General features: G+C 34.6%; 2 protein-coding genes and 1 long non-coding RNA gene across 5 annotated transcripts; 2 read left to right on the top strand and 1 right to left on the bottom strand.

Annotated features, from left to right (window-relative positions):
- The first annotated feature begins 6,327 nt into the window (after positions 1-6,327).
- Positions 6,328-7,271, top strand: LOC114190792. The gene is made up of 2 exons (XR_003605850.1): positions 6,328-6,649; positions 6,946-7,271. It is a non-coding gene; the product is annotated as an uncharacterized LOC114190792 (long non-coding RNA).
- A 2,252-nt stretch (positions 7,272-9,523) lies between these two features.
- LOC114191970 (GATA transcription factor 1) lies at positions 9,524-23,972 on the top strand. Of its 2 annotated transcripts, XM_028081451.1 has the most exons (4): positions 9,530-9,646; positions 10,450-10,594; positions 10,978-11,150; positions 22,839-23,972. In XM_028081451.1, exons 3-4 carry the CDS (start codon positions 10,980-10,982, stop codon positions 23,418-23,420), a joined length of 753 nt encoding a protein of 250 aa, XP_027937252.1. In that variant the 5' UTR covers positions 9,530-9,646; positions 10,450-10,594; positions 10,978-10,979; the 3' UTR covers positions 23,421-23,972. The 2 variants fall into 2 exon arrangements, with proteins under 2 accessions (XP_027937251.1, XP_027937252.1); XM_028081450.1 differs by lacking the exon at positions 10,450-10,594 and having other exon boundaries at positions 9,524-9,646.
- Positions 18,362-21,539, bottom strand: LOC114191969. 2 transcript variants are annotated; one of them, XM_028081448.1, is made up of 2 exons: positions 19,887-21,539; positions 18,362-19,557 (listed from the first exon to the last, which is right to left on the bottom strand). In XM_028081448.1, the coding sequence occupies exons 1-2, from the start codon at positions 20,911-20,913 to the stop codon at positions 19,523-19,525; spliced, it is 1,062 nt and encodes a 353-aa protein (XP_027937249.1). In that variant the 5' UTR covers positions 20,914-21,539; the 3' UTR covers positions 18,362-19,522. The 2 variants fall into 2 exon arrangements, with proteins under 2 accessions (XP_027937249.1, XP_027937250.1); XM_028081449.1 differs by having other exon boundaries at positions 19,911-21,537.
- Positions 23,973-26,556: the final 2,584 nt, after the last annotated feature.

Here is a 26,556-nt window from a genome sequence, read left to right as displayed (position 1 = left end):
TCATTTAAACATAGTTTAAACTTAAATAATGAAAAAAATAATGATTTAAGATGTTCAAATTATGATCTATATGATTTAGGTAGAAAAGTTCTAATAAATAGTGTTCTTGTATGGAACCAAGTAATCCTGGAAGATTTTGTTCTCGTTCTTCTATAAGCTTCTTTAATGCTCTTGGAACTCCTCCTCCACTGGAACACATGTGAGGTGGGTACTTGCCAGTACTCCGACGCTTAAGTCAATGATAAAGGAATCAATATGCGATTACAGTAGAATAGTTTTAGGTACCTTCTAATCCCAATTATATACTTGATTTCCTTTATTCCCTTTAGTAACGTCTAAATCCTCTTCATAAATACTCGTAAATACCTTATCGTAACTTTCATAACGCCTTAAACACTAATCATTGCAGGCCTTAATTGTGTGATTCCTATCATAACTTTACATGGTCGAGATGTACTCGGTCCACTGATAACTCACGTGGTATTGACCCCTTTTATGCTTGGATTTCCCTATCCTTCCGGTAATTGGGCTTGGTCGAGATGTGTCAACCTATCCTAGGCCGAGAACATGTTGGTTTCACCTTACCTTGTACAAATAGTTTTCATAGTGCAATCCTTTCTTAAAGAGTTTTGCAATTTTCTAGACTTAACAAACTTAACAATTTCAAGTTTAAACATAAGAAGAAACTTAGTTTTATATTTCGTATTCATTAAGGTGTTGAACTTTTGCTCTAACAGTTGTACAATATGTCATTCTTTCTTCTTTAAAAATAAATTCTTTATATAGAGTCGAGAAGAAAATTTGCAAATATCTTTTGAGTTGTTGTAAGGCTTATGAGTATTTCATCTTTGTTAGCTATCATTTGAATATGTTCAAGTAGTAGATGCTTTAAATGTTCTCATAATATTAAAGATATTTTATTTCTTTATGCAACTTATCTGAATGCACAACATAACTTATTAGACATAGCTCAATAACTTCTTTCCTCTTCAACAAAAATGCACAGGACTTGACACAACTAGCTGACTGCATAACACTTATATTCTACCCTTTCAACAAAAATTTTAGCATGGATCAACTTTAAGAACTCACTTAAAGTGTTTACGAGATTTTCCAATCTTAAAAAAGTCTTAGTAATTTGATATTTAAAATTAGAAAGAAGCTTAGATTTGTAGGTATGATTATTTTTACCAATTAAAATCTTGTGACCTAGATAATCACATACATATTCAGGAGAAATTTTGACCAAAACAAATATTGAATGCTGATGTGTTTTTATATGCTAGTCACAATAATCAAGAGTCAATATTGAATATCTCATTTAAAGGATTCAAAATGAAGAAGAGTAACACACCAATTTCTTATAAGCTTTCAGTATTCATAAGTTCCTTAGTGTTCTTTGTGAGTGAGTCATAACTTTATAATCCTTCACTCTATGATGTTATCCTAGTAAGCTTAATTTGTCCTCTCTTTGACCATTCTATTTTCTTGTTTCGAGGTCTTAATTTCAAGGATAGATTAAGATGAGATAACTAGGATTGACTTATATACCCATTGTAATAAGAGTGATTTATGTACTTATAATCATTGAGTTGATCAATGAAACATCTTAAGAAGTTATATTAAGAAAGAATTGGACGTAACTAATGACTTTGGGTGAAATAGTATAATCTTTTATATTATTCACTCAGTGGGATTCATTCAGTTCAACAATGGATTTGAGTCAATGATTGAAAAATTGTCTTTTCTTTATCTTAATTTGTGTAGAAATTGAGAAATTAAAACACTAGGATCTTGGTTAAATGTTAAATCATGAAGATTTGAATTTACATCAGTATCAAATTTTTTTTTATCTTAGATACAACCATCTATATGATTAGATATCATATGAACAGGCTTGGCAAAATCCTTGTTGGTATTATAGGTAATCTTTGGGCTAACTTTTAATAGGACAAAAGGCACAATATTGTAGAAAAGACTCTATGGAAAACAACTGACAAGCCATCAACTATCCACTCCTATTTAAAGAAAAAGATATGACTACTAAAAGCTAAGAACGATATTATTTTTGGAATACAATCAAATAGATATGTTGGATGTAGTAAAATATGGGATGCCTTTCCCTTATTAAGCCAATGGCAGTCTTATTCTTCACCAACTTTAAAATGAAGATAAAAAATATAAATACCAATTTAACGCTAAAAATAACATATTCTTCTATGTGTCATATATAAGCACTAATACAAAAAAGACCTACAATGTCACCTATTTTACGTCTGCCCACGAGAAGCTCAACGTCAAAAATGACCGGTGACAATTTTGTAAATAAAGGGTCAAATTTGACATCAACTAAATGTATCCCAAACGTTACTTAACGTCATATTTGTAAAAACACCGATGTAATTTAGAAAAGAACATCGGCCCCCAACACCCTAACGTCATTTAACATCGGCGCCCCTCTCCCCTTACGTCACTTAACGTCGGCGCCCCACTTCCCCGGTGTCAAAAAGGTTCTTAAACTAGCGCAAAAACAGAAACCTTACGTTGTTCCTTTGCATAAGTTAATGTTTTCCTCCCTGTTGGCGATGATGACCTCCGCAAGTTAGTTTGGCTTTGTTTTCCTCCCATTCAAAGTTTTCAACTTCGTCCTTGGTCCTTGGTTTTGCTCTTTGTCCCCATATGACTAGCTTTTTTGTATCTACTTTTGCACAGCGTACCCTTGCTATAGACCTTTAGAACCTATTGATGGATCTTCGGTGAAAGCAATCAGCATATTTGAAACATTTACGATGGATCTTTATATTCCAACATTTTGGTTAGTTTAATTTTGTTTGATAACTCATCGTTTTTCTAGACTTATCATTTTTATTTTTTTCAACTATTGTTAACTCTATCAACATTCAAATGCTTGAACTTATGGCCACACTATCTTGATTCTACTGTGTCTGCATCAATGGGACTGTGGTGTTATTTTGTATTGGTGTTTATGCTGCTTCACTTATATTTGTGTGTAAATCATGCAGGGTTTTGACAGGGTTGACTTAGAGAAGAACTTTAATGGTAGTAAATTTGGAAGGCATGCAAGTATTCATCATTTATGTGCAATTTTTGAACTGTTTTCTTAAGGCCTATTCTACTTTTTACTATAAGTTAGATCTAAAATGTGTTTCTTAATAATGATATTGTTGGGAACTACTGGATTGATTCTTTATTATCTATGCTTCCTATATATCAAAAACTTATTGTTGTTGGTGTCTAAATATGGGTTTATATGTACCTGCATTTTCCGTTTATCTTCTCTTAATTATAGCTTATAGAGAAGAATCTACTTACAAATAGATAGTATAGGTGCATTATTCTAAAAAAATTTGTCAGTGTTCCTTGAATGGCACACCACAAAAATTTGAGAGGAAAATAAAAAGGACTTACCATGTTGCTTTTAACCCATTGAAGAATAGCCAAATCCAAGATGAAAAACTCTCTAATGTTACCTAACATGAGTTTCATGTTTGAAACTAATTTTAGCACTTACAATGAATATATGCATCATACGTGTTAAATAAAAACATTAATACTTCAAAAATTCTTACAAGTATCTCAAAATTCTTTAGACTATATCATTAATATTACTTGTTCATCTTGAAGTGTATACTAGAGATTAATAATACTTTCAAATTTTGAAGGGATGAAAATTGAAAAAAAAAAAGATGTTTCACAAAATTAAAACTAAAATTGATATATTTTATAAGGAATAAAAACATTTATTTCAGATTTTATAGAGATAAAACATAAAGAACCTAAACCAAAATAAAAAACTCAAACTAAAAACTTTATTTTATTAGATTTTTATTTCCAATACCTATTCATAGGACACATCTTCATTACTTAGTATTTTGTTTAATTATTTTGCAATTGAAGCTTTTTATCTTTGATATTTGGCTGTAGTGGAGACAGTGATGTTGTGGTTCCAATGACAACTACTCGATATTCAATTGATGCCTTGAAGTATTTACCATCATCAATTGGTACACTTGGTATGATAGTGGCAAGGTTGGTGCAACTTCTATCATTAACAAACTATAAGAGGTGTTGGACACGAGGTTCCTCTTCATAGGCCCCAAAATGCTTTTTTTATAATGTTTTCATAATGTAATACTAATGTCGTATCTTATATATGAATTAAAACTATAAATCCAAAACTTTGCTGGAATATTTGTGAACTATTTTGGAATTTTTCTGCTTTTTAGGTGTGGAAAATTGTTAATACAACAAAAATTAAAAAATGCACCTTTTGACTTCTGTCATTGCAACGATTGACATAAAAAAACTATTGTTTTTACCTCCAAATGACGTTAGTTGAACGTCGGGGTTTTTCCATAACTAACGTTAAGAGAAGTCGAACTGACTACAAACAACGTCAAAGGATGTCAGGTTTTGATTCCGACATCAATTTTAACGTCACTCAATACAACGTTGGGGTTTGGACAAACGTCAAAAACAAAAAAAATGACAAATGTTAAAAGTCATTTTTTGTGCTAGTGTAGGAAACATTGTCAAAGGTACACTCTAACATGTGTCTAGGAATACAAGGGCTGCAAATAAAAGGGGACCTACTACGAGTACAAGAAATCAAGTCATTATAAACCAAAATGGGCAAAAAGTAGATAAGCATGGATAAAAACTTAAAAATGTTTTTCAAAAAAAGTTCTATAAAAAACTCTATTCCACTATATTATGAGTGAGATAGATCTTATAATAAGAAAATTAAGGAGACCCTAATGAATCAAGTATAGGATATGAAAGGAAAACAAGTCTCAAAATTAATGCACATGTGCATACTACATCTTCTAATAAAATGGAATATAATGTTTCTACTACTAGAATTTTCCAAATTTCATGGATATTTTTCTTGCGGATTTCTTACAAAAATTTACAAGAAAAATGTTTCCTACTGTTTTTCCTGCGATTTTTTATCAGTAGGTAATACATTCATGGGTAATTTACTATGAAATTTACAAATTCGCGGCAACCCTAGCAAGCAATCACAATTCAACCACAGGAGGCAAACAAATAATCACTAACAAACACTCATGCACATGAAGAGAAGAAATCAATTAGATTAATTAACAAACACTAAATCACTAATTAACATCAAAACCTTGAGATCACGACGATCATCGAATCTGGTAAGTTTGAGAAACATCTAAATTCTGCAACATGGAACACAATAATTAAACAAAACAAAAAACAAAATAAAATATTCAAAACTAATAAATGCAACGAACTCCAATAGTGACTCTGAAACTCAAGATTTTAAAAGAATGCAAAGAGAGGGAATTCGATTGTGGAAAGTAAATTACCTCAATGTCTTGACGATCCTTGACGAGAAGGTTGCATTAGTATTCCTCGGGGAGAGCTCATACTAGAGGGCAAAAGCGTCTTCCTGGTCGAAAAGTTCAAGTCTCTCGAGTAGAGCTTGCAATGGTTTAGAAATGACGTTATTGCCTTCGAATTCCATCGACGATGGTTTCTCACTTCTCAATCATTCTCACATGATATCTCTCTATTGGATTTCGATTCCGATACGAGTTATGGAAAGAACGAAAGAGCGAGGTTGAATGTTGTTCTTTATTACTTACATAACGAGAAATAATCTATATTTTATTTTATTTTTCTAGGAAAAAATATTCATCAGAAAATGAAAAAATCCCTGTAATTTTAAAATATTAGACATGAAAATTTTTAAAATATTTGTCCCTTTTATTGCTTATTTTAATAAGCAAAATAAAATAAATAAAATTACAGTAAATTTCTCAAGAATTTTGTGTAAAATATTTTTTTTAAAAAACTTTGGTAATATTTTTTTCAGATTAATATCCATAACAAAATTTCTAAATGTTTCATGAGTAAAAACTTTCTAAAAAAAATGACAAGTAAGATGATTTTTTTAGTAGTTTTCATTTAATGGAAATCCTATAGAAAAGAGCTCGAAATATGTTTTAACAATGATCTAACTTGATACTCAATGCTCATGTCATACATAGTATAAAAAAAGATTTAATTAGTGTTTTAATACTCTAATTTGTTAATTTGGTTCATTTTAGTTAGGGATGTCAAAATGGGTCGGGCCTAACGGGCCAGCCCGCCAGTTCAACAAAAAAAACATAAGCTAGGACAAAAAATTCAGCCCACCAACCTGAGATAACCCGGCCCATCAAGCCCAATGACCTGTCGGGCCATCCCGCGGGCCAAAACGAGCCAGCTTGTGGGCCGTATGAGTTAATGATTCATAAAAGCACGTGTAGTGCAGCAGATGGGTGGTGTGTTTAATTTTTTTGAACTCTCTTCTCTACTCTGCTAGACATTCATTCCTCACATCACACTCTCTTCTCTTCTCCTCCACCCACGTTTTGGGAAACCAGAAGAGACCACCCGTGTTTCTCCTCCACCCACGTCGCTGGCCAAGAAACACGAAGGCAGAGTGCAGGCCATTCATGACGTCTCCTTTCTCCACCACCGTGACATCCACCACGTCGCTGGCAGGGCAGCAGCGAGAGAATGCAGCGCCGTGCACGGAGAACGTAGAGCCACCACCAGACTGCGATTCATAGACGATTCCGACCACCACGACCACTACGAAGACAAGTTTGTTCGTAATTTGCGTTTTGGTTCCTTTTTTTCCGATTTGTGATCTAAATTTATGATTCTCATAACCCTAAAATTCGTTTTCATAATTGGAGGTTATAGTGTATGTGTGGTTGTTGTTGTTGCGATTTGCCCTTGTTTGGATTGGACCCATTCTATGAATCGTAATTGTTGTGCTGTTGTTGCTTGAATTTTCCCCCAATTTCAATTTCAATTTCGTAGACAGCGAGACAACGTCTTTCATTAGTTTATATAAAAATATATAATGTGTTGTTTTCTGAATTGGTGCAATTATGCTAGGTTTAAGGATGGCGAGGTGTGAAGGGGTTTTGGAGTGGAAGAAGAAGTAGTGATGGTGAATTCACAACGTATAGTCACTAGTGGTACAACTAGTCGTCGGTGCCTTTGCAAATTGCAAACATTAAACAACTGAAATAATCTCTTCTATGAATATGAGTTTTGCTTGTCTCCTTTTTGAAACGAGAATTTCACCATGACTTGTAATTTTAAGTTGTTTTTGATAGACTATTCTATTAATGCAGTATAGTCACTAGTGGTACATTTATATATTGTAGGGTTATTTGTTTTGTGATCAGTTATATTATATATTGCAAGGTTGTTTTTGTTGTGATAATTTTCTTGAAATCTGATTTTGGACTAAACATTTAACATATGGGAAAAAAATGACAGGCCAGCCCGCGGGCCGAGCTCAAAAGTTCAACCCGTTTCACCATTCCGGGCCAGCCTGGTTCGGCTCGTATAAAGCGGGCCAAAATCGGGTCAGGTTGGCCTGTTTTGACATCTCTAATTTTGGTCCTCTCATTATTTTTTGGTTCAATTTAGTCATCTAATTTTCTTAAAAGGTTCAACTTAGTCCTCTTATTATTTTTTATTCAATTTAGTCTTCCTATTTTTTGAAACAATCCAATTTTGTTTTTTCCGTTTTGAAACCAAATTAGTAATTAAACTTAATTACAATTTATATATACATGTTAAAATATTTTTTTTATAATTTATACATCAAATCACTCTCCTAAATACTCAAATTATTTTATTTTTTACACTGCACCTAAATACTCAATTTTTACACTTAGGTGGAGTGATTTGATGTATAAATTCTAAAAAATTATATATAAGTTGTAATTAAGTTTAATTACTAATTTGGTCTTAAATTGAAATGAACAAAATTGGATCGTTTAAAAAGAGAGAACTAAATTAAATAAAAAATAATAAGAATACCAAATTGATCTTTGTAAAAGATTAGAAGACTAAATTGAATGCAAAAATTATAAAGAACCAAAATAAACAAAGTGACAGATTAGAAGACTAAATCAATAATTAAGCTTATAAAAGATGTTTAAATGCTATAATAATGAAGGAGAAAATAAGAAGAAAATGTTGTATTAGGAAAAAACTAATACAATAATATAAATTTTAATGTTTGTCATTTTTTTATTCAATTTTGTACGTACTTGGCCCAACAATGAATGCTATCCAATAAGACCTAATCCCTCTATTTAGTTACTGGACCAAGTCTTCGCTCCTCTTTTAGTCTCGGGACCACGATCACAATATCTAGCAAATATATTATGCCTAATATTAAGGTAAGAGAGTTAGACACAATCATTAAGACTATATACCTTTTTTCTCTACGTAACTCAGATATGTAATTTATCTTTTTCACTTTTAAACACTTCCAAATAAAAATTATCTTACTTACTTAAAGATCAGAGAGTCTTTTATAGATAAAGCTTTACTCACACCGACATTTTGACCATAGTTCGAATCTTCCTGCACACTTTCAATAAGAACAAATTTCATTATATTTAATTATATTATATTATATTATTATTATAAATTTAAAGATTTAATAGAGAAAACATACATATATTTAAAGAAGTTAACCATAATTGAACATAATAATATAATAATATAGAATCTATCGGTAATGCATACCTAAAGTCAAAATTAATATTTAATTACAAAATATATAATAAATAACATATTGAATGCAATTTAATTCATTATAAACTATAGTTAAACTTATTATACTTTGATTAATCTATTAAAAGTTATAAAAGTATTGAATAAGTAATAATGTCATATTTAGATATGGGTAATATTTGTATGAGATAAAGTTTAAACCTATGAATATTATATATTTTTTTGTAAGTTTTACTTACAAGTTCATTAACATACGCAACCATTCTTTACATACAAAATTAAATTTATGTGTTGGAGAAAATAGATTAATGACATAATAATTACATAATAATTACCAGTAGAAACAAATACTCCTGTCTACTTTTATCTTATAATTATAGAGAAAAAATTAATACTCTTATTATCTAATAATTATAAAATAATTATTAAATTCATACAAAATATTCTTAAAGTAGTGAAGGATAATATAATTAATAAAATAATTTATAGTAAGAGTAAAATGTGTACATTGTAATCACCAAAAGCAATCCTCCTTGTATAGAAGTATTTGATTGTGAAGATTATATACATTTTAAGAAGATTTCTAAAAGGTAAAATCATTTATCAAAATTCAAAATATTCTATATCCTTCCATTTAAACTTTAAACTGAAAATACTATTTTGTTTAATTTACCCTTGAAGTAATTATTTTTAATAAAAATACTTCTGGAAAATAATATTGTTTACAAAATTAAGCATATTCTAACTTTCATAATTATTTCTTAATTAAGGAGAGGGAGTGTAATAAAATAGAATTAAGAAAGATTTTTTTTCTTATAAAATATTTGTCTGAATTTATTTATCATTGAAAATAAAATAAAATATAGATATTATCTCCAAAAAAAAAAAAGACAAAATACAAATATGCAATAATAAAAATCTCCATATGAGTCTTCCCTAATCCCTACACGTGCCTCACCATCTTTTGTTCTCTCGCTCCCAACTCAACTCCTCCTGGGGTTTCTTCTCTCACATTTTGTTACTGCAACAACTCAAGTACACTCAACTTGAAAAGCTCGTAAGTCTTAGTCTTTTGCTGTTTTGGTTCATACTCATGGTTTTGTTTCTCATAATAGTTTCTCCCAACCCTTATTCTCCCCTGTTGTTTTTTCATTTTTTTATTTTTCCTTCATGTTTAATTTGTGGCTTCCCTCTGCATGAAATAATTGTGGGTTTCCCTGAAAGGTTGCAGTATGTGTGACTTGATATCATTGGGTTGATGTATATAAATATATATATATATATATATATATATATATATATATATATATATATATATATATAATTTGTCATAACTCTGTTTATGCTGGAACAAAGAAATGTCAAAAATTTGCACAATCCCCAGAACAATGACATAAACATGCACAATGCTTTACGCCTAATTGAAGCCCATAGTTCATTCTTAATTCAGAACCAATTGCAGAGGTTAGTGAAATTTTCCTTCAAAATACAGGTGTTTCACTCCACCAATGCAGCAAATGGTAGCAGAGCTTGCAGACTGTCATAAAAGTTTAGCCTCATTACTTGTACTAAAATCATTGACAAGCTAGTTATCAAAAATTAGTACTGGGTCCAGGTGCGACCTTAACCAGATAATGTCCATACTTCATAAGAAGAAAACCAAGTAAAAACTTGCAAGAAAATGTGTGAAAATGATCTAGAACCAGACTAACACATGTTACATAAAAGAGCCTCATGAGGCTGTGGTTCTGCACCGGATGGTGTGCAATGCAAACTTCTGCGAAATATAGTCGCCTTATTTTTGTGGAGGTTTTAAATTGCAATTGCAATTGCAGTTCTTGATATTTTTTGATATTGCAGGAAATTGTGGAAAAATGTGACTGATACGACCACAATCGTGGTTGCACAAACCAACTAAAATCCTTGACGTTGTGGCCAAAATGGTGGTCGCAGACTTTTTTAAAACCTTTAACCTTTTCAACAAGCCAGCAAAAGTTTTTCCAAGGTAGGGCAGCAGTCTCAATGCTCACCAAAATTCCTAGAAAGGGAGCTCCATGATGAAAAGTTTACTTTGCAGTCATATCTTTCGAGGTCTCTAAATTTAAATTAACTAAAGGACAGATATCATCAAATTTGAAGAGCGTTTATGATAAAATGTGTAAACATGACATTTTAAGATTGTATAGTCTGACTTGATTTATTTTGTGGCTTTAATGCTGTCATTTAAACATTTAGAAATTATTTGAACTTTCTTATACTGCATACTTGTATTGTACGGAATGCTCTTCTCTTCACTATTTTATATATTTTTTTTACATATTTTACTTATTCCTTTATTTCATAACTCTATAAATGCACTCTTAGGTTTAAATATGTTGTTCTTTCCAGGGATGGAGACCATTGGTTCTGTGGATGACCTCTTGGATTTTTCGTTGGACATAGGTGAGGAAGATGATGACGAAGACAAACACAGGAAATCCTGTCCTTCACTTAACTCAAAATGTGGCAATCCATCATTGTTTAACTCATTGGTACCAGAGGATCCGAACCATTCATATTCTGTAAGTTTGATATTCCTATTTTGATCTCTTTAGGAATGTTTATGGCCCATGAAAAAATAGATTATATTGGTTTTTGAGTTTTGACTTTTTACTTGTCAGTGCTTCAATGATGCAAAAAGAGAAACAATTTATGAATATATGGTTTGATTGGAATCAGTTGAAATTGGAATTTGAATTGGTGGCTTGGGTGAGTGAATTGCAGAAGATACATGGGATATCTTTTAGTGAGTATAAAAGGTTTCTAATTGGCTGTCAACTTGTTTTATTAGGATGCAGCTTTTGTTGCCGGTTAGAATGTTCCGGTGGGCACTTATAGTTGTGATTAGTAGTGCTATTTATCTGATTTGGGGTTTCTGAAATTTCAAATCAGCTAGTGAAACTTATGTTTTCCTCCATGCATCTTCAATAAAGATAGGTGTTCTGTACTTTAATATTAAATGGTGCTGAGAGATTTTTACTTATTTCTATTGCATAATTGTATCGGAAATCCTAGATTGGTAAATCAACAGTTTATTCTGTCTCTTCACATACGTGTAATGATTACTGTGGTTCCAAGGTTTTCATATTGTGGAGCCATATTGATGGTGGCCGAAAGAGTAAATGGGACCAATGAGCCTCTAGCCCATGAAGTGAAGCACAATTCAAGATGGGAAGGGGTATATGTGAGAAAGAAGAGTCGTGGTAATGGTGTGGTCTGATTAAAAGAGTGGTTAGTTAGAGGAGAGAGAGGAGGAATATTTTTCTCTTATTAGTATCAGGTGTGGAAAAAAGGGGAAGGGGGGTTGCTTTGCTATTTGTTGAATAGAGAACCTTGTTGGTTACTCTAGAGGAGCCTAGCTCTGGGCAGTAGGATTGATTATCTTGCTGTATTTTCTTCTTTTGCAAATAAATATTAGAGCAGTCTTACATTTCATTCACCTATTCTCTTCTGTTGTTTGTTTTTTGGGGTGTGGTTATGTATCAATTAGTTCGACCTGCCGGATAACCTTCATTGATTAGTGAATGTCACCAAGGAAGAAAGGGAACCAGGAGAAACAACATATATAGTTGCAATGGAATCACAGGTTGATCTCGTCAAGGAAGAACTGATGAAGATGAAAGCAGTAATGGAGGAGATTCATATTCGAATGACTCAGAATCAAAATGTGATGGAATTAATGAGGAACAAAGCTATGGATAATCAATCAAAATTGATGGAGCTTATGACTTGCATCTTTAGTAAAAGGATAAACGAGTTCCGAGAGGGCTCTGTTGGCTTGAAAGGTGCAAAAAACATTAAAAACTCTGGGAGGAACTCGTCTTGGTTGAAATCCTTAAAAGGTGATGAACTCAGCGAGTTTCGTCAATTAGTGAAAAGAATAGAACTTCCAATGTTTAGTGGGGAAAACCTTGCAAGTTGGATATCAAGAGCTGAGATCTATTTCAAGGTATGAGAAACAAGTGAAGTCGTTAAAGTGAACCTTGCTCAACTGTGCATGGAAGGAGGAACTATACACTTCAACTCTCTATTGAACTACTACACTGTCTGACATGGGATGGGATGAACTGAAGGAAGAGTTGCTAGTATGGTGGAATGGGAGAAGGGAGTTTCTTTGATCAACTGATAACCCTTTGTTAGACAAAACCATGGGGGAGTACATAAGTCGATTTGAGTGCTTAATTGCACAAGTACCCAAGCTTCATGAAGAACAATATTTCTCGTATTTCACTCATGGACTCTGTGATGAAATCAAAGCACGAATTTGTAGTTTACAGTTGCAAATCCTATGGCAAAGGTTAGATTGGTGATTGTTGCCAGGGCTATTGACGTAGAGTTGTCGAGACCTCACAAAGGGGGGGCAAGGAAAAGGAGTCACACATAGAAAAGGAGGAAGCCATTCAGGCTATAGATTCGGGTCCAACATCTCGGGTGCTACAAGGCAATTTGGGGCAAGTGAGGGTATGAATTGGCCTGGCCTAAGTACGAAGGGAGACTATAATGATAAAAATAGTAATGGACCTAAAGATAAAGGGGTGTGACACCTGGCCTACCAAGATCACTTGGACAGGTGTTAGACGAAATTATGCTTTAAGTGTGGTTGGCCTTATGGTCCAATGCACCAATGTCCAATCAAGCAATTGAGAATCATCCTTTTAGATGAGGAAATCATAATGATATGTGATGAATTAATAGATGGGGTTTGCAACGCCATTAGTTTGAAGGTCTTGGGAGTGGAAAGTAAGGAAGTACCCAAAACCCTTAAAATCAAGGGGAGGGTAGATGAGTTTCCACTTTTTATCTTGTTTGACAATGGGGCTTCGCACAATTTTGCCTCTAGAAAGCTCGTTGAAGCTATAGGTTGGAAGTGGAAAAATACCAAAGACATGAAGATTCTATTAGGGAACAAACATCTTTTGAAGAGTTGTGGTGTTTGTAATGGACTCATAATTGAAGTAGAAGCAGTGGTGTTCATCCTTGATGCTTATTTGTTTGATTTGTAAAACATTGATATGGTGCTTGGAATGTCCTAGCTAATCACGTTGGGTGAGATGATTGTGGATTGGAAGAAACAAATAATGAAGATAAAGATGCCTCAAGGGGTCAAGGTGTTTAAAGGGGTATCCCGAGAAGAAACACTGTGTTGCTATTTGTGGAATAGTAGGTGAAGAACCGAGTCCAAGGAAGAAGATTTTGAGTTTAGGGTAACAAACCTCTTTAGAAGGGATTTTACAGAATTTAACATATGTTTTCAAGGAACTTGTGGAGTTACCTCCTATCCAAGCAAGGGAACATAGAATCATTCTCAAACATGGCCAAGAATCGTTTAATATCAGGCCATATTGTTATATGTATCATAGAAAAATGAGATTGAAAGACAGGTTCATGAGTTGTTAGTGGTAGGGCATATACGTCACAACCAAAGTGCTTTCTCCAGCCTGATGATATTGGTGAAGAAAAAGAATAACTAGTGGAGAATGTGTGAGCCCTCAACAAAGCCATTGTTCCTAGCAAATTTTCCATATTGGTTATTGAGGAACTCTTACATGAATTACGTGGTGCAAGGTATTTTTCAAAATTGGACTTAAAATCGGGATACCACCAAGTTAGAATGAGGGAGGAAGATATACACAAGACAGGGTCTCGGACTCACGAAGGCCATTACAAATATCTTGTCATGCCTTTTGAGCTCATGAACGCACCATCACCATTTCAATCTCTCATGAATGAGATTTAGAGACTTGTTGAGAAAAGAAGTCCTGGTTTTTTTTTATGACATTCTTGTCTATAGCAAGGGATGGGAAGAACACTTGCAACAATTAATTAAGGTGCTTGAAATTTTGGGAGACAACATCAGTTATATGCCAATTGTGATAAGTGTAGTTTTGACATGGAGAAGATGGAGTATTTGGGTCACATAATCTCTATTCATGGAGTTACTTTGATCTAGCAAAAGTTAGTAGTGTAGTGGATTAGCCCATACAAAAAAACGTGAAGGGAGTTTGTTGATTCCTTGGCCTTTCTAGGTATTACCGAAAATTCATTAGCAATTATGGTAAAATTGCAAGACCACTTACCAATTTGACAAAAAAAGGATGATTTTGGGTGGAGAGATGAAGTGTAGGAGGCATTTGAAGAGCTAAAAAGAAAAATCACTACAACACTAGTAGTATGCCTTCCCTAGATTTTGAATAAGGATTTGAGTTAGAGTGTGGCGCATGCCTTCCCTAGATTTTGAATAAGAATTTGAGTTAGAGTGTGGCGCATCAGGAGCTGGAATTTGGGCAATATTAATGGAAGATAGAAGACTTGTGACGTATTTCAGCAAAGCCTTGAGCCCCAAAAACATATCTAAGTCAGCATATGAGAGGGAGTTAATGGCTATTACTCTAGCCATTCAACATTGGAGACACTATTTAATAGGGAGGAAATTCAAGGTTTACTCAGACCAGAAGAGTCTTAATTGCTGCAACAGAGAATTACAAACGAAACTCAACAAAGCTGGGTGACAACTTTTCGGTTTTAATTTTGAGATAGTGTACAAACTTGGAAATAAGAATAAAGGTGCGAATGCTTTGTCGAGAAAAGTTGAGGAACCAAATTGAAGAGTATGATATATACCCTTGTTTGGCTAGATTGCAAAGAGCTGGTGACGGAAGTGCTTGAAGATGATAAAAAGAGGAAAGTGATAGAGGAGCTGCAACAAGGAAACAATGATAAGGCCTCCACTGGGTTCACGTATAAGTGTAGAGTTTTTCTATACAAGGGAAGATTAGTGGTTGGCGAGAGTTCTCATTGGATCCCAAGACTGTTAGAAGAGTGTCTTGCGTCTCCATAAGCAAGGCACTTTTTATCTCACATACAGGCAAGTTGTAACTAATCTGTATTGAAGGGGATGAAAAATGGTGTCCTCAAATTTGTCCAAGCCTGTGATATTTGTCAAAGGCAGAAATACATCTTTGTATCCCCAGGAGGACTACTGCAGCCACACCCAATTCCAGAGAGAGTTTGGGAGGACTTGACCATGGACTTTTTTATAGGATTACTGAGATCTAAGGGATTCAAAGCTATATTGGTGGTTGTGGACAGTTTAACTAAATACAACCATTTTGTGCCACTAATGTACACTGCTAGGATGATTGTAAAAGAAATAGTGAGGCTCCATGACATTCCTAATTTAGTGGTGAGTGATAGGTATCCACTGTTCATGAAATCATGTTGAAGGAGTTTTTCAAAAATGCAAGGGACTACGTTGAAGATGAGTACAACATATCATCCTCCATTGGATGGATAGACAGAAGGGACTAATAGATGTCTTGAAACTTATTTGCGGTGTTTTATTACATACCAACACAAGGAGTGGGTTACATGGATCCTATTAGAAGTGAGCTTTAAGCCTAACTCAACTCCACAAAACTGGCTTGTAAGGTGAGGTTTGCATATATATTATGAAATTGTTTTATTTCTAGTCGATGTGAGGCTTCCAACACACTCCCTCACTCCGAGGTATATACATCTCGTGCATGGGACTAGAAATGGGTGGTCCGTTAGTCTTGTAAACAGAAGGGAATAATTGTTTTTTCCTTATTGATGATTATTAGGTCAATTGACCTATTTAAACATATACATATGTAACAGACCATATACTTAGAAAGAATAAATCCCTATAACTACGGGATTTTATTCTTATTACAATCTTCCTAATATTAAAACAAAATCTCAACTAATTAAAATGCAATAAATAAAAAATTTACAATTAATGTAGGCTATCGTAACAGCTTGCTCTTGACACTCCCCCTCAAGCTGGTGAATAAATATTTTCCATTCCCAACTTGGATACAATATCTTCAAACGTAATATTGTGTAGACCTTTAGTAAGGATATCTGCAAGTTGATCTTGTGTAGATACAAAAGGAGTACAAATCAACCCACTTTCCAATTTTTCCTTAATAAAGTGCCTATCCACTTCAACATGTTTAGTCCTATCATGTTGTACTGGATTATGAGCTATACTAATCGCAGATTTATTGTCACAGTATAATTTCATAGGTTTCTCCCATCTTATCTTCAGATCATCTAGGATGATCTTTAGCCATAGAAGTTCACATATTCCTTGAGCCATGGCTCTAAATTCTGCTTCGGCACTTGATCTTGCCACGACATTCTGCTTCTTACTTCTCCAAGTCACCAAATTTCCACCAAGAAATGTGCAATATCCAGTGGTTGATCTCCGGTCCACAATTGACCCAGCATAGTCTGCATCAGTGTATGATTCAATACTTAGGCTTTGGTTTTTTCTGAACAAAATCCCTCTGCCTGGAGTGCCTTTTAGATACTGAATAATTCTGAATACAGCATGCAAATGTGCCTCTTTTGGTTGGTGCATAAATTGACTTACTAGGCTGACAGCAAAAGCAATGTCTGGCCTGGTATGGGATAAGTAGATGAGCCTGCCTACAAGTCTTTGATACATTCCTTTATCCACAGCCACATCCTCTTCCATACTTCCTAATTTCATATTCGGATCGATCGGAGTGTTTGCTGGTTTACACGCCGTTCTGCCGGTTTCCTTAAGCAAATCCGTAACATATTTTTGTTGAGAAATGAAGATTCCTTTCTTAGAGTAGGCTACTTCAATTCCCAAAAAATACTTGAGTTTTCCTAGTATCTTTATTTCAAATTCTGCTGCAAGACATTCACTCAACTTCTGCTGCTCTCTCTTGTCATCTCCGGTTACAATAATATCATCTACATAAACCAGCAAGATAGTTACTTCCCCTGAAACTGAGTGTTTGAAAAAAAGAGTATGGTCTCCCTGACTCTGTTTATAACCCAAACTTGTCATCACATTAGAAAATCTACCGAACCATGCTCTAGGAGATTGCTTTAATCCATATAAGGCCTTTTCTAGCTTGCATACAGTTCCTGAGACTGCCATTTCATCATAACCTGGGGGTAACTCCATATAAATTTCCTCTTCAAGATCTCCGTGTAGGAATGCATTCTTTACATCAAATTGTTGTAAGTCCCAACCATTATTCACTGCTAATGATAATATGACTCTGACCGTATTCATTTTTGCAACCGGAGCAAAAGTTTCCAAGTAATCCACTCCATACGTCTGTGTGAATCCTTTAGCCACTAACCTCGCCTTGTATCGTTCAACTGTTCCATCTGCTTTATACTTCACAGTAAATACCCATTTGCACCCTATTGCCTTTTTCCCTCTAGGTAAGATAACAAGCTTCCAGGTCTTATTTTTGTTCAGCGCTTCCATTTCAACATCCATGGCTTGTTTCCATTTTCTATTAGATAATGCTTCAGATACAGAAGATGGTGTGGATATGTTATTCAGATTTGTAAGGAAAGTTTTATGGGTAGGAGAGAACTGTGTGAAGGATAGAAAATTTGATAAAGGATAAACAGGTTTTTTAGTGCATGTTCTGGTTTCCTTTCTAAGAGCAATAGGTAGGTCAAGCTCATTGGGTAGGCTAAGGTTTTCTTGCTGTACTTTTGAGGTTTCCAAAATTCCAGCATCACATTCATTAAACAAATTTACAGGACTAGTAGATGTTACCTCATATAGTGGTACCGGATTAGATTCTTGAACATGACTAGAAGCTGGAATGGACCTCGTTTTTCTCCTTGAATACACCAAATTTTTCCCAATTTTTCTACCATTAGTAATCTCAGTTTCAGATTGGCTTTCAATTTGTTGAGGCTCAATCTCAGGTTGAGTTTTGGTGATAGTAGTTTCGGTCTCTGGTTGTATTTCAATTTCAGGTTGAGTTGGACTATTTTCAGGTCTGTCCATGTTCACCACACCAGGATTAATTTCAGGTCTTGAGAATATTAGAAGCTCATCTTCCCTTAATGGTTCATCTTCCTTTGTTATACTCTCCCCCTGAAGATGAGATTCCTTAAAATAACTTTTATGTTCATGAAAGGTAACATCTCTAGACACATAAAATTTTCTAGATATAGGGTGGTAACATCTATAACCCTTTTGTGTGTTTGAGTAACCTACAAAAACACACTTGACAGCTCTAGGATCAAGTTTTCCCCTTTCATTATTGTGAACATGGACAAAAGCTATACACCCAAATATTCTAGGTTGAAGTTTGTTTGAGGACTCTATGTGGGGATAGAATGAGGACAGGACCTGCATAGGACTTTGTAAATTTAGAAGTTTTGAGGGTAAACGATTGATTAGGTATGTGGCAGTGAGAATAGCTTCCCCCCAAAAATTTTTGGGGACATGATTTTGAAAAAGAAGGGCTCTGGTATGATTTAGAAGATGCCCATTTTTCCTCTCAGCCACCCCATTTTGTTGAGGTGTGTGAATGCACGAAGACTCATGAATAATACCTTCTTTTTGACAAAAAGAATTTAAAGTTATGTTAAAATAGTCCTTGGCGTTATCAGATCTGATTTTCTTAATGGTGACACCAAATTGAGTTTTGATCATTGAGACAAAATTTATACACATGGAACTGACTTCAGATTTGTGTTTTAATAAAAAAATCCAAGTAACTCTAGTACAATCATCAATAAAAGTTAAAAACCATTTAGCACCTGAAAAAGTTGGAATATTCGCAGGACCCCAGACATCAGTATGAACAAGAGAAAAAGGTTGATCACTCAATTTATTATTAATAGGAAAAGGGAGACGTCTATGTTTGGCTAACTCGCAAACTTCACAACACATACTCCCTATATCTATGTTTTAAATAAAGAGGGAAAGATAGTTTTTACAATTTGAAATGAAGGATGCCCCATCCGACAATGGTGAAGATGAATTTTTTCTTTATCGGTCATGGCAGATTCTGTAACAAGAGAGTGACTTTTGGTAGACAAATTGGGATTTTCTATGTAATAGAGACCATTCCATTCTTTAGCACGTCCAATCGTCCTCCCCGAGTTCCTGTCCTGTAAAATACACATATTGCTGTCAAATATAGCAGTACAACAGAGATCCTTTGTAAGTTTTTGAATAGAAATGAGGTTAGTGGATAATTTAGGAACATGAAGGACATTTTTTAACGTGAGGGATGGGTTTATGTGGATCTCTCCCTGTCCAGCTGCAGTTATAAGCGTTCCATCAGCTGTAGAAATTTTTTTATTGCTAGGACAGGGTGAGTAGGTGGAAAAATATATAGGTAGAGGTGTCATATGGTCTGTGGCTCCTGAATCTAATATCCACGAGTGTGAAAAGTTTGTATCTGAAACATTAAAGCCAAGAGAATATGGAATCTTACCAGAATGTATCAAGGTACACATACCTGTAGACTTGTCCATCTTACTTAGAAAGGATCTTACTCTTTCTATTTCTTCGTGATTCAGTTGCCCCATCTCTTCATTCTGTCCGATTACAGAATTTACTTGTCCTTGGCCTCCCCTCTTTTGGGTATGAAATCTTTGGCTGCCCCATTCTCGGTTTGGTGGTTTCCCATGTAGTTTCCAACACTTCTCCTTTGTGTGACGTGGTTTCTTGCAATAAGAACACCACACTTCTTCTTGTTTCTTTTCCCCTGCTGGAAAAATATTCTTCTTTTGGTTAACCACCATTGCCGCTCCATCTTCTACCTTCATTGCGGTACTCTCAGCAGTAGGAATTTCCAACATCAGATTTCTTCTACTTTCCTCACTTCGGATAATGGCTATGACTTCATTCAGACTTGGAACTCTTTCTTTGCCTAGAATTTGAATCCGAACCTGATCATATTCAGGATTTAGGCCCACCAGGAAATCATATACACGGTCTTGCTCAATATACTCATTGAGTAGAACTGAATCCTCTGAACACTTTGCTTTTATCACACGATAATGATCCAATTCCATCCACAAGGACTTGAGCTGATTAGCATATTCTGTGACAGATTTATTGCCTTGTTTAGCTCCCACAGTTTTTACCTTCACTTCATATATTTGGGCAGCATCCTTAGCCTTTGAGTAGGTTTGTTCGACTGCCTCCCAAATCTCTTTGGCTGAGTTTAGAAACATACACGTGTCACTAATCTCAGGTATCATAGAATTCCAAAGCCACGCCATAATCATTGAATCTTCTTCTTCCCATGATCTGAATCTGGTTTCTGTTTCACTAGGAGGATTTTCTGTAAGATGACTGCCCTTGCCTTTGCCTTTTAATATGGTTCGTGTAAGTTGGGACCACTTAAGATAGTTCTTTCCGTTGAATCTGTATGCAGAGTGAATATTCTGCAATTCTCCATTATTAGGGACGAATTTGTCACCTGAATCAGGGATAGAATTCACTGCCTCAGCCATAGCAGCAAGAATAAAGGAATGGGAAAAATAAAGTGCAGCAATGAAGGCTGCAGGAAGACAATCGCAGAGTGATGAAGACTGCTTGAAGATGCAGCAATGGGCTGCAGTAATAAATAAAAACAGCGTTGAAGGCTGCAGTGGGAAAAAAAAAAAGAAAAAACAGAGGCAGCGGTGAAACAGAATGGGTAAAGACTGCACAGCAGTGACAACTGCGATTCACTGTTTTGGGATATGGTCAGAGACTCCTAGGATCAGGAGCTCTGATACCATCTTGTAAACAGAAGGGAATAATTGTTTTTTCCTTATTGATGATTATTAGGTCAATTGACCTATTTAAACATATACATATGTAACAGACCATATACTTAGAAAGAATAAATCCCTATAACTACGGGATTTTATTCTTATTACAATCTTCCTAATATTAAAACAAAATCTCAACTAATTAAAACGCAATAAATAAAAAATTTACAATTAATGTAGGCTATCGTAACAGCTTGCTCTTGACAGTTAGCAACCCAATAGCGGGTGGAACAGAATGTTCAAGAAATCTCACTAAGCTAGACATTTTTATTTTAACTATGACTCTGATACCATGTTAGAAGTGAACTTTAAACCTAACTCAACCCCACAAAACTAGCTTGTAAGGTGAAGTTTGCACCCTATTTATATACTATGAAATTGTTTTATCTTTAGTCGATGGTGGGACTTCCAACAGATCCCATGGGTAGAATTTTGGTTCAACAACACATTTCATGACTCGATAGGTACCACACCATTTGGAGCTGTCTATGGGTGTGAACCCCCTAAAATAGTACTATATGTACAAGGGGAAGTAGGAGCCAAAGTTGTTAAAAGAGAGCTCATGGATAGATATGAAGCTTTGAGACAATTAAAAAAGCATCTATCGGGGGCACAGGACAGAATGAGGCTGCAGACCAATAAACACCGTACACAAAGGAGTTTTGAGGTTGGTGATATGGTTTTCCTTAAGCTCAAATAACATCCTCAACACTATGATGAGTAAAATCAGCCCCAAGCTAAGTGCAAGGTACTAAGGTCCTTTTGAGATCCTAGAGAAGATTGGAGTAGCTGCCTATCGTTTGAAATTACCACCCTCTTCGGGAATACACCCGATGTTCCATGTGTCCTTGCTTAAGAAGGCAGTGTGTGATTATAAAACTGTAGACGAACTACCATCAGGTATAGAAGATGAAAATGTTGAACTCAAGGAGCCGGAATTTATATTAGCTTCAAGAAGTATTATAAAGAGGGGGAACGAGTTAACAAGTGGTTGGTTCCTTGGAAAGGAAAAACAGCAGAGGAGGCAACTTGGGAGCATGAGATTTCTCTTAGAAGTCAATTTCCCGGCTTGAGTCTTGAGGACAAGACAGTTCTACAAGAGGAGGATATTGATGGTGCCCAAAGAGTAAATGGGGCCAATGAGGCTCTATCCCAAGAAGTGAAGCACAATTCAAGATGGGGAAGGGTATATGTGAGAAAGAAGAGTGGTGATAATAACGTGGTCTGATTAGAAGAGTGTTTAGTTAGAGGAGAGATACTTTTCTGTTATTAGTATCAGATGTGGAGAGAAGGGGAAGTGGGGTTGCTTTGCTGTTTGTTGAATAGAGAACCTTGTTGGTTACTCTAAAGGAGCCTAGCTCTGGGCAGTAGGATTGATTATCTTGCTGTATTTTTTCTTTTGCAGATAAATGTCAGAGCTATCTTTTATTTCTTTCACCTATTCTCTTCTGTTGTTTGTTTTTTTGGTGTGGTTCTGTATCACATATGTTCCTCTGTTTATAAGAAAATAAAACTGTGTGGACATTATTTTCTTGATCCATAGGTTACTACTCATCTATGATTAATTGCATTGATCTGATGCCTGTGTTGACGTGAAACATGCCCCCATTTTCATGTTCCAGGAGTTTGTGGAGGAGGAGCTTGAATGGCTATCCAACAAAGATGCATTTCCTTCTGTTGAAACATTTGTTGACTTATCATCTATTCAACCTGATACAGCCAAGATAAAAAAATCAACCCCAGTAACAACCCCAGTACTTGAGGACAGCACAGGCAGTAACAACAGTAATAACAGCAGTAACAGTATTTCCCTCTTAAACAGCTGTGATCACCTTAAGGTTCCAGTCCGTGCTCGTAGCAAGAGGCGCAGTCGGTGTCGCCCTGGCATTGCTGACGAAAACTCTGGTCAGCAAGTTTGGTGGAGACAACCAAGTAATGAAATTTCCAAGGCAGAAGAAGGGATGAAAATCTCACCAATTGGGAGGAAATGTCAGCACTGTGGAGCTGAAAAAACTCCACAGTGGAGGGCAGGTCCCCTTGGGCCAAAAACACTTTGTAATGCATGTGGGGTTAGGTTTAAGTCTGGTCGGCTTGTGCCTGAATACCGTCCTGCTAGTAGCCCAACTTTTCGTAGTGATTTGCATTCTAATTCCCACAGGAAGATAGTAGAGATGAGGAGGCAGAAGCAAATGGGAATGGGATAAATGCGAAGTGGTAGTGAGCAGTGCTATTGGCATTCAGCCAGCTAGGACTTAGAGATTTGATTTTCTTTTCGATTTTGATTTATTCTAATTAATTTTTTGTTCATTTCTGCTATGGGTTGGTTTTAGACAGGGAAGTCAAAATTCTTGATTGAAAATGAAGTTAGGAAGGTTTAGATTGCTTGTGTATTTGTTATGCAGAAAACAAGGAAGCCAAATTGGGATCATTTGATTTGGCTATTTCTTAAGGCTGTAACATGTAGAGGTAAGTTGCTGGAATGATGATTGTGGTCCCTTTTCCGATGGGAGGCTATTATTCTTATCTGAACTAATTCTAAATTGTTAAGACAGTAGGGGTGCAGTTGATTGTTGAGGAAATATGTCACCATTCAAGGAGTGATGACATTATTCATGTATTTGAAGAAAGAAAAGATAAATGCTGTCTTATCTTAGATGTAAAGACAGGTATTTCTTTATTATTTGATTCTCCTTCTAAGGGATCCAAATGTATGCAACAAAATTTGAATCAATCCAGCCTTGACTAATTGGTTTCTACATGTGTAATCTTTGTGTTTCATTGTCTTCCTTGGTTACAATTCGCATACATGGATATAACTTGCAAGGGCACTATATGATTGATCCTTAATATTTGTGTTCAGAAATGGTTATTGCAATGCACTCCGTACATTGTCCTTGAGCTAGTGATTATCAGTGATGCAAGAATAAATATGTTTGTTTTTTATCATGCAAGGCAATTTGTAAAATTTTATGGTATCTTCTTGAGGGCTTGAATAGCCAATCTTTAGTGCTACTAAGCCAGGCTTGAATTGCAATTGTTTCCAATATTTCCAATCGTGCCTTGTTCTGTATACTTCTTCCTCTTTGCCAGATAGAAGTTCTTGGTCTTGGTAATTGCCTCTGCACCTTTTCTTTTTGTGAGAGAAGGATAGTGTTTACTAATTACTGACTCTGGTGCTGGTGGAGGTATGTAATTTGCCTTTCTTTCCAGCTAAATAAGGAAAAAAAAGGAAGATTTTTTTTTCTCAGTGCTTATTTGTCAATTTTTTTATTGAGTAGGACATCAAATTTGATTTCTTTTTATTTTGAAAAGAAATTTTATTTCCTTTTTACAGTTTTTATCATGAAAGAAACAATTCACTGCAACTCTATTTTTTAGGCGACTTTAAGGTTTAGCTTGGCGAATAAGTTCTCAAATAAAAAAATAATAATTGAAGAAGTTCGGGAAGAAATTAGTTGATAGTTTTTATAGTTTGAAGAGTAGTAAGAAAGATAAAATAGTCTAACTAAAGCTCATGTCTTTATCATTAGCAGTTTTTTTTTACCTATGTAATTAGTACCAAGTATTTAGAGGTTTTGTTAATGATTAATTTTGGTGAGAGAATTTAGTTGATATCTTTAGGGCTTTATATTCAAAAGATTGAACTTGAAACCTTGATTACGAGGATCGAATTTGGTATTATTCAAACCAAAGCTTGTTCCTCAGATAGGCACATTTTATTTTCTGAACAGCAGAGGCTCAGAATAGCTAACACCTAAAGAATGTAGCAGAAGGGCTACAAACATGTCTGCAAGCCATATTGTGAATAGCTACAGCTAAAGCATAACTAACAAGAATGACCATGAACACATCCTATAGAAAGGAAGTCTATAGTAGTCATAGAATCAAGTAAATTTTGATTCTCCTATAGGAGAGTATTTGTTTCTTTTTGTATAGATTTTAAATTTCAAATCGATTGATAATTGTAGTTTATTTCTCTTACCACTGGTTACCCAAGTTGGCTGGTTCTATTTTTCCAAAGTATAAAAGTTCCAGAGTATTTTATTATGGATTTATGAAAATGATAAAATGTTTTGGAATTTACCCAAGTTCAGTTTTAATGTTGTGAAGATACAAGTTAATTGGTTGGATCTCGGACATTCATTAAAACAATTCGAGTATTATTTGGACTTTTAATTATTCTTGGTTAAAATCCTGAGTATTTTTTCGAATGTATCTAGGCTAAAATCCTTAGTATTTTTTGGAAACAGCTATTCTTAGTTAAAACCTTGAGTATTACTTAGAATTATGTAACTTTTGACTAACTCATTGAGTATTGTTTCAAAAGCAACCACTATTAGATTAATTTGAAAAGATTATGAAAAAAGTGATTCAAAAGATCACTTGATTACTTCCTGAAAAGGAGGTTACATCTTACAATAAATATAATATTGGTTCATTCTTTTAGGTTGTTCTTGAACACAAACAATGTTCTTCCTCACAATTACAAAAGCTAAGGATAGCTTAAGATCTTGTGCACATTGTTGCAAGACTTTTGTCTATCTTTCTTCTTTAAAAATATCTTTATGTAAAGTTTGATAAGAAAAAAGTTGTTTCAAATTTATTGTAGTTGTTGTGAGCATGCTTCTTCTACTTCTTCTTGTACCTCAGCATGCTTGAAGTTGCGAGATGTATTAAGTGCTCTTGATTTAGCATTGAATACATGTGACTTCTTTGGAAACACTTCTACAACATGGCAATTCTTTTTAGATAGGTAGTTTCTCTCCACCTTTTGAGCAAAGCACATGCTTGACATAGTTGATTGGTTCTACAACATTGACATCTTGCGTTTCATATAAAAGTTATTTGTATAAAGTTGCTTTCAACACGTTTTTTAAGAGATTTTGATATTGACAAGATGTTGCAAGATCTTTTTGAAAGAATGAAGATGTGTAAATTCCTACAAGCATAAAATAAACATTTATTAGAGTTTGACATGTGCTATAAAATGCTTGAGGCCCGTGTCTATCAAAGGAATTATATTTATTACCTATTCAAGCAAAAACTTATTTGATTAAGTATACTCAATATGTTTATGCAGAACACTTGTGTTTGTTAGAAGAAGCACATTTTAAATAATGTTTGCATTTGTCCAACTAGATAGGATACTTTATGTTTGATATGATTTGATGCACAAAGACTTATATTTTACACGTAGTTATTTAAGCACACAATCAAAATCAAATGAAGGATTTGTTGAACTTGGATCTAACACCTCCACTTCTCCTCTTCATCTACTAGCAACTTCATCCTTCAGTTCAATTTAAGCCAACTCAAGTAAGTTTTCATAAGGAATCCTTT

This window comes from Vigna unguiculata, chromosome 7 (genome assembly GCF_004118075.2).
Source record: "Vigna unguiculata cultivar IT97K-499-35 chromosome 7, ASM411807v1, whole genome shotgun sequence".
Lineage (NCBI taxonomy): Eukaryota > Viridiplantae > Streptophyta > Magnoliopsida > Fabales > Fabaceae > Vigna > Vigna unguiculata.
Note: the sequence above shows the minus strand (reverse complement) of the source record. Positions and strands in the feature narration are given on the sequence as shown.

What these genes read in the sequence shown, in the direction of transcription:
- LOC114191970 (XM_028081450.1), top strand. Translation starts at nt 10,980, where the DNA reads ATGGAGACCATTGGTTCTGTGGATGACCTCTTGGATTTTTCGTTGGAC. An exon ending in ATCCGAACCATTCATATTCT is followed by an intron (nt 11,151 to 22,838) that starts GTAAGTTTGATA and finishes TTCATGTTCCAG; the next exon opens with GAGTTTGTGGAGGAGGAGCT.
- LOC114191969 (XM_028081448.1), bottom strand. Translation starts at nt 20,913, where the DNA reads ATGGCTGAGGCAGTGAATTCTATCCCTGATTCAGGTGACAAATTCGTC. An exon ending in GTGTACCTTGATACATTCTG is followed by an intron (nt 19,558 to 19,886) that starts GTAAGATTCCAT and finishes TGTATTTTACAG; the next exon opens with GACAGGAACTCGGGGAGGAC.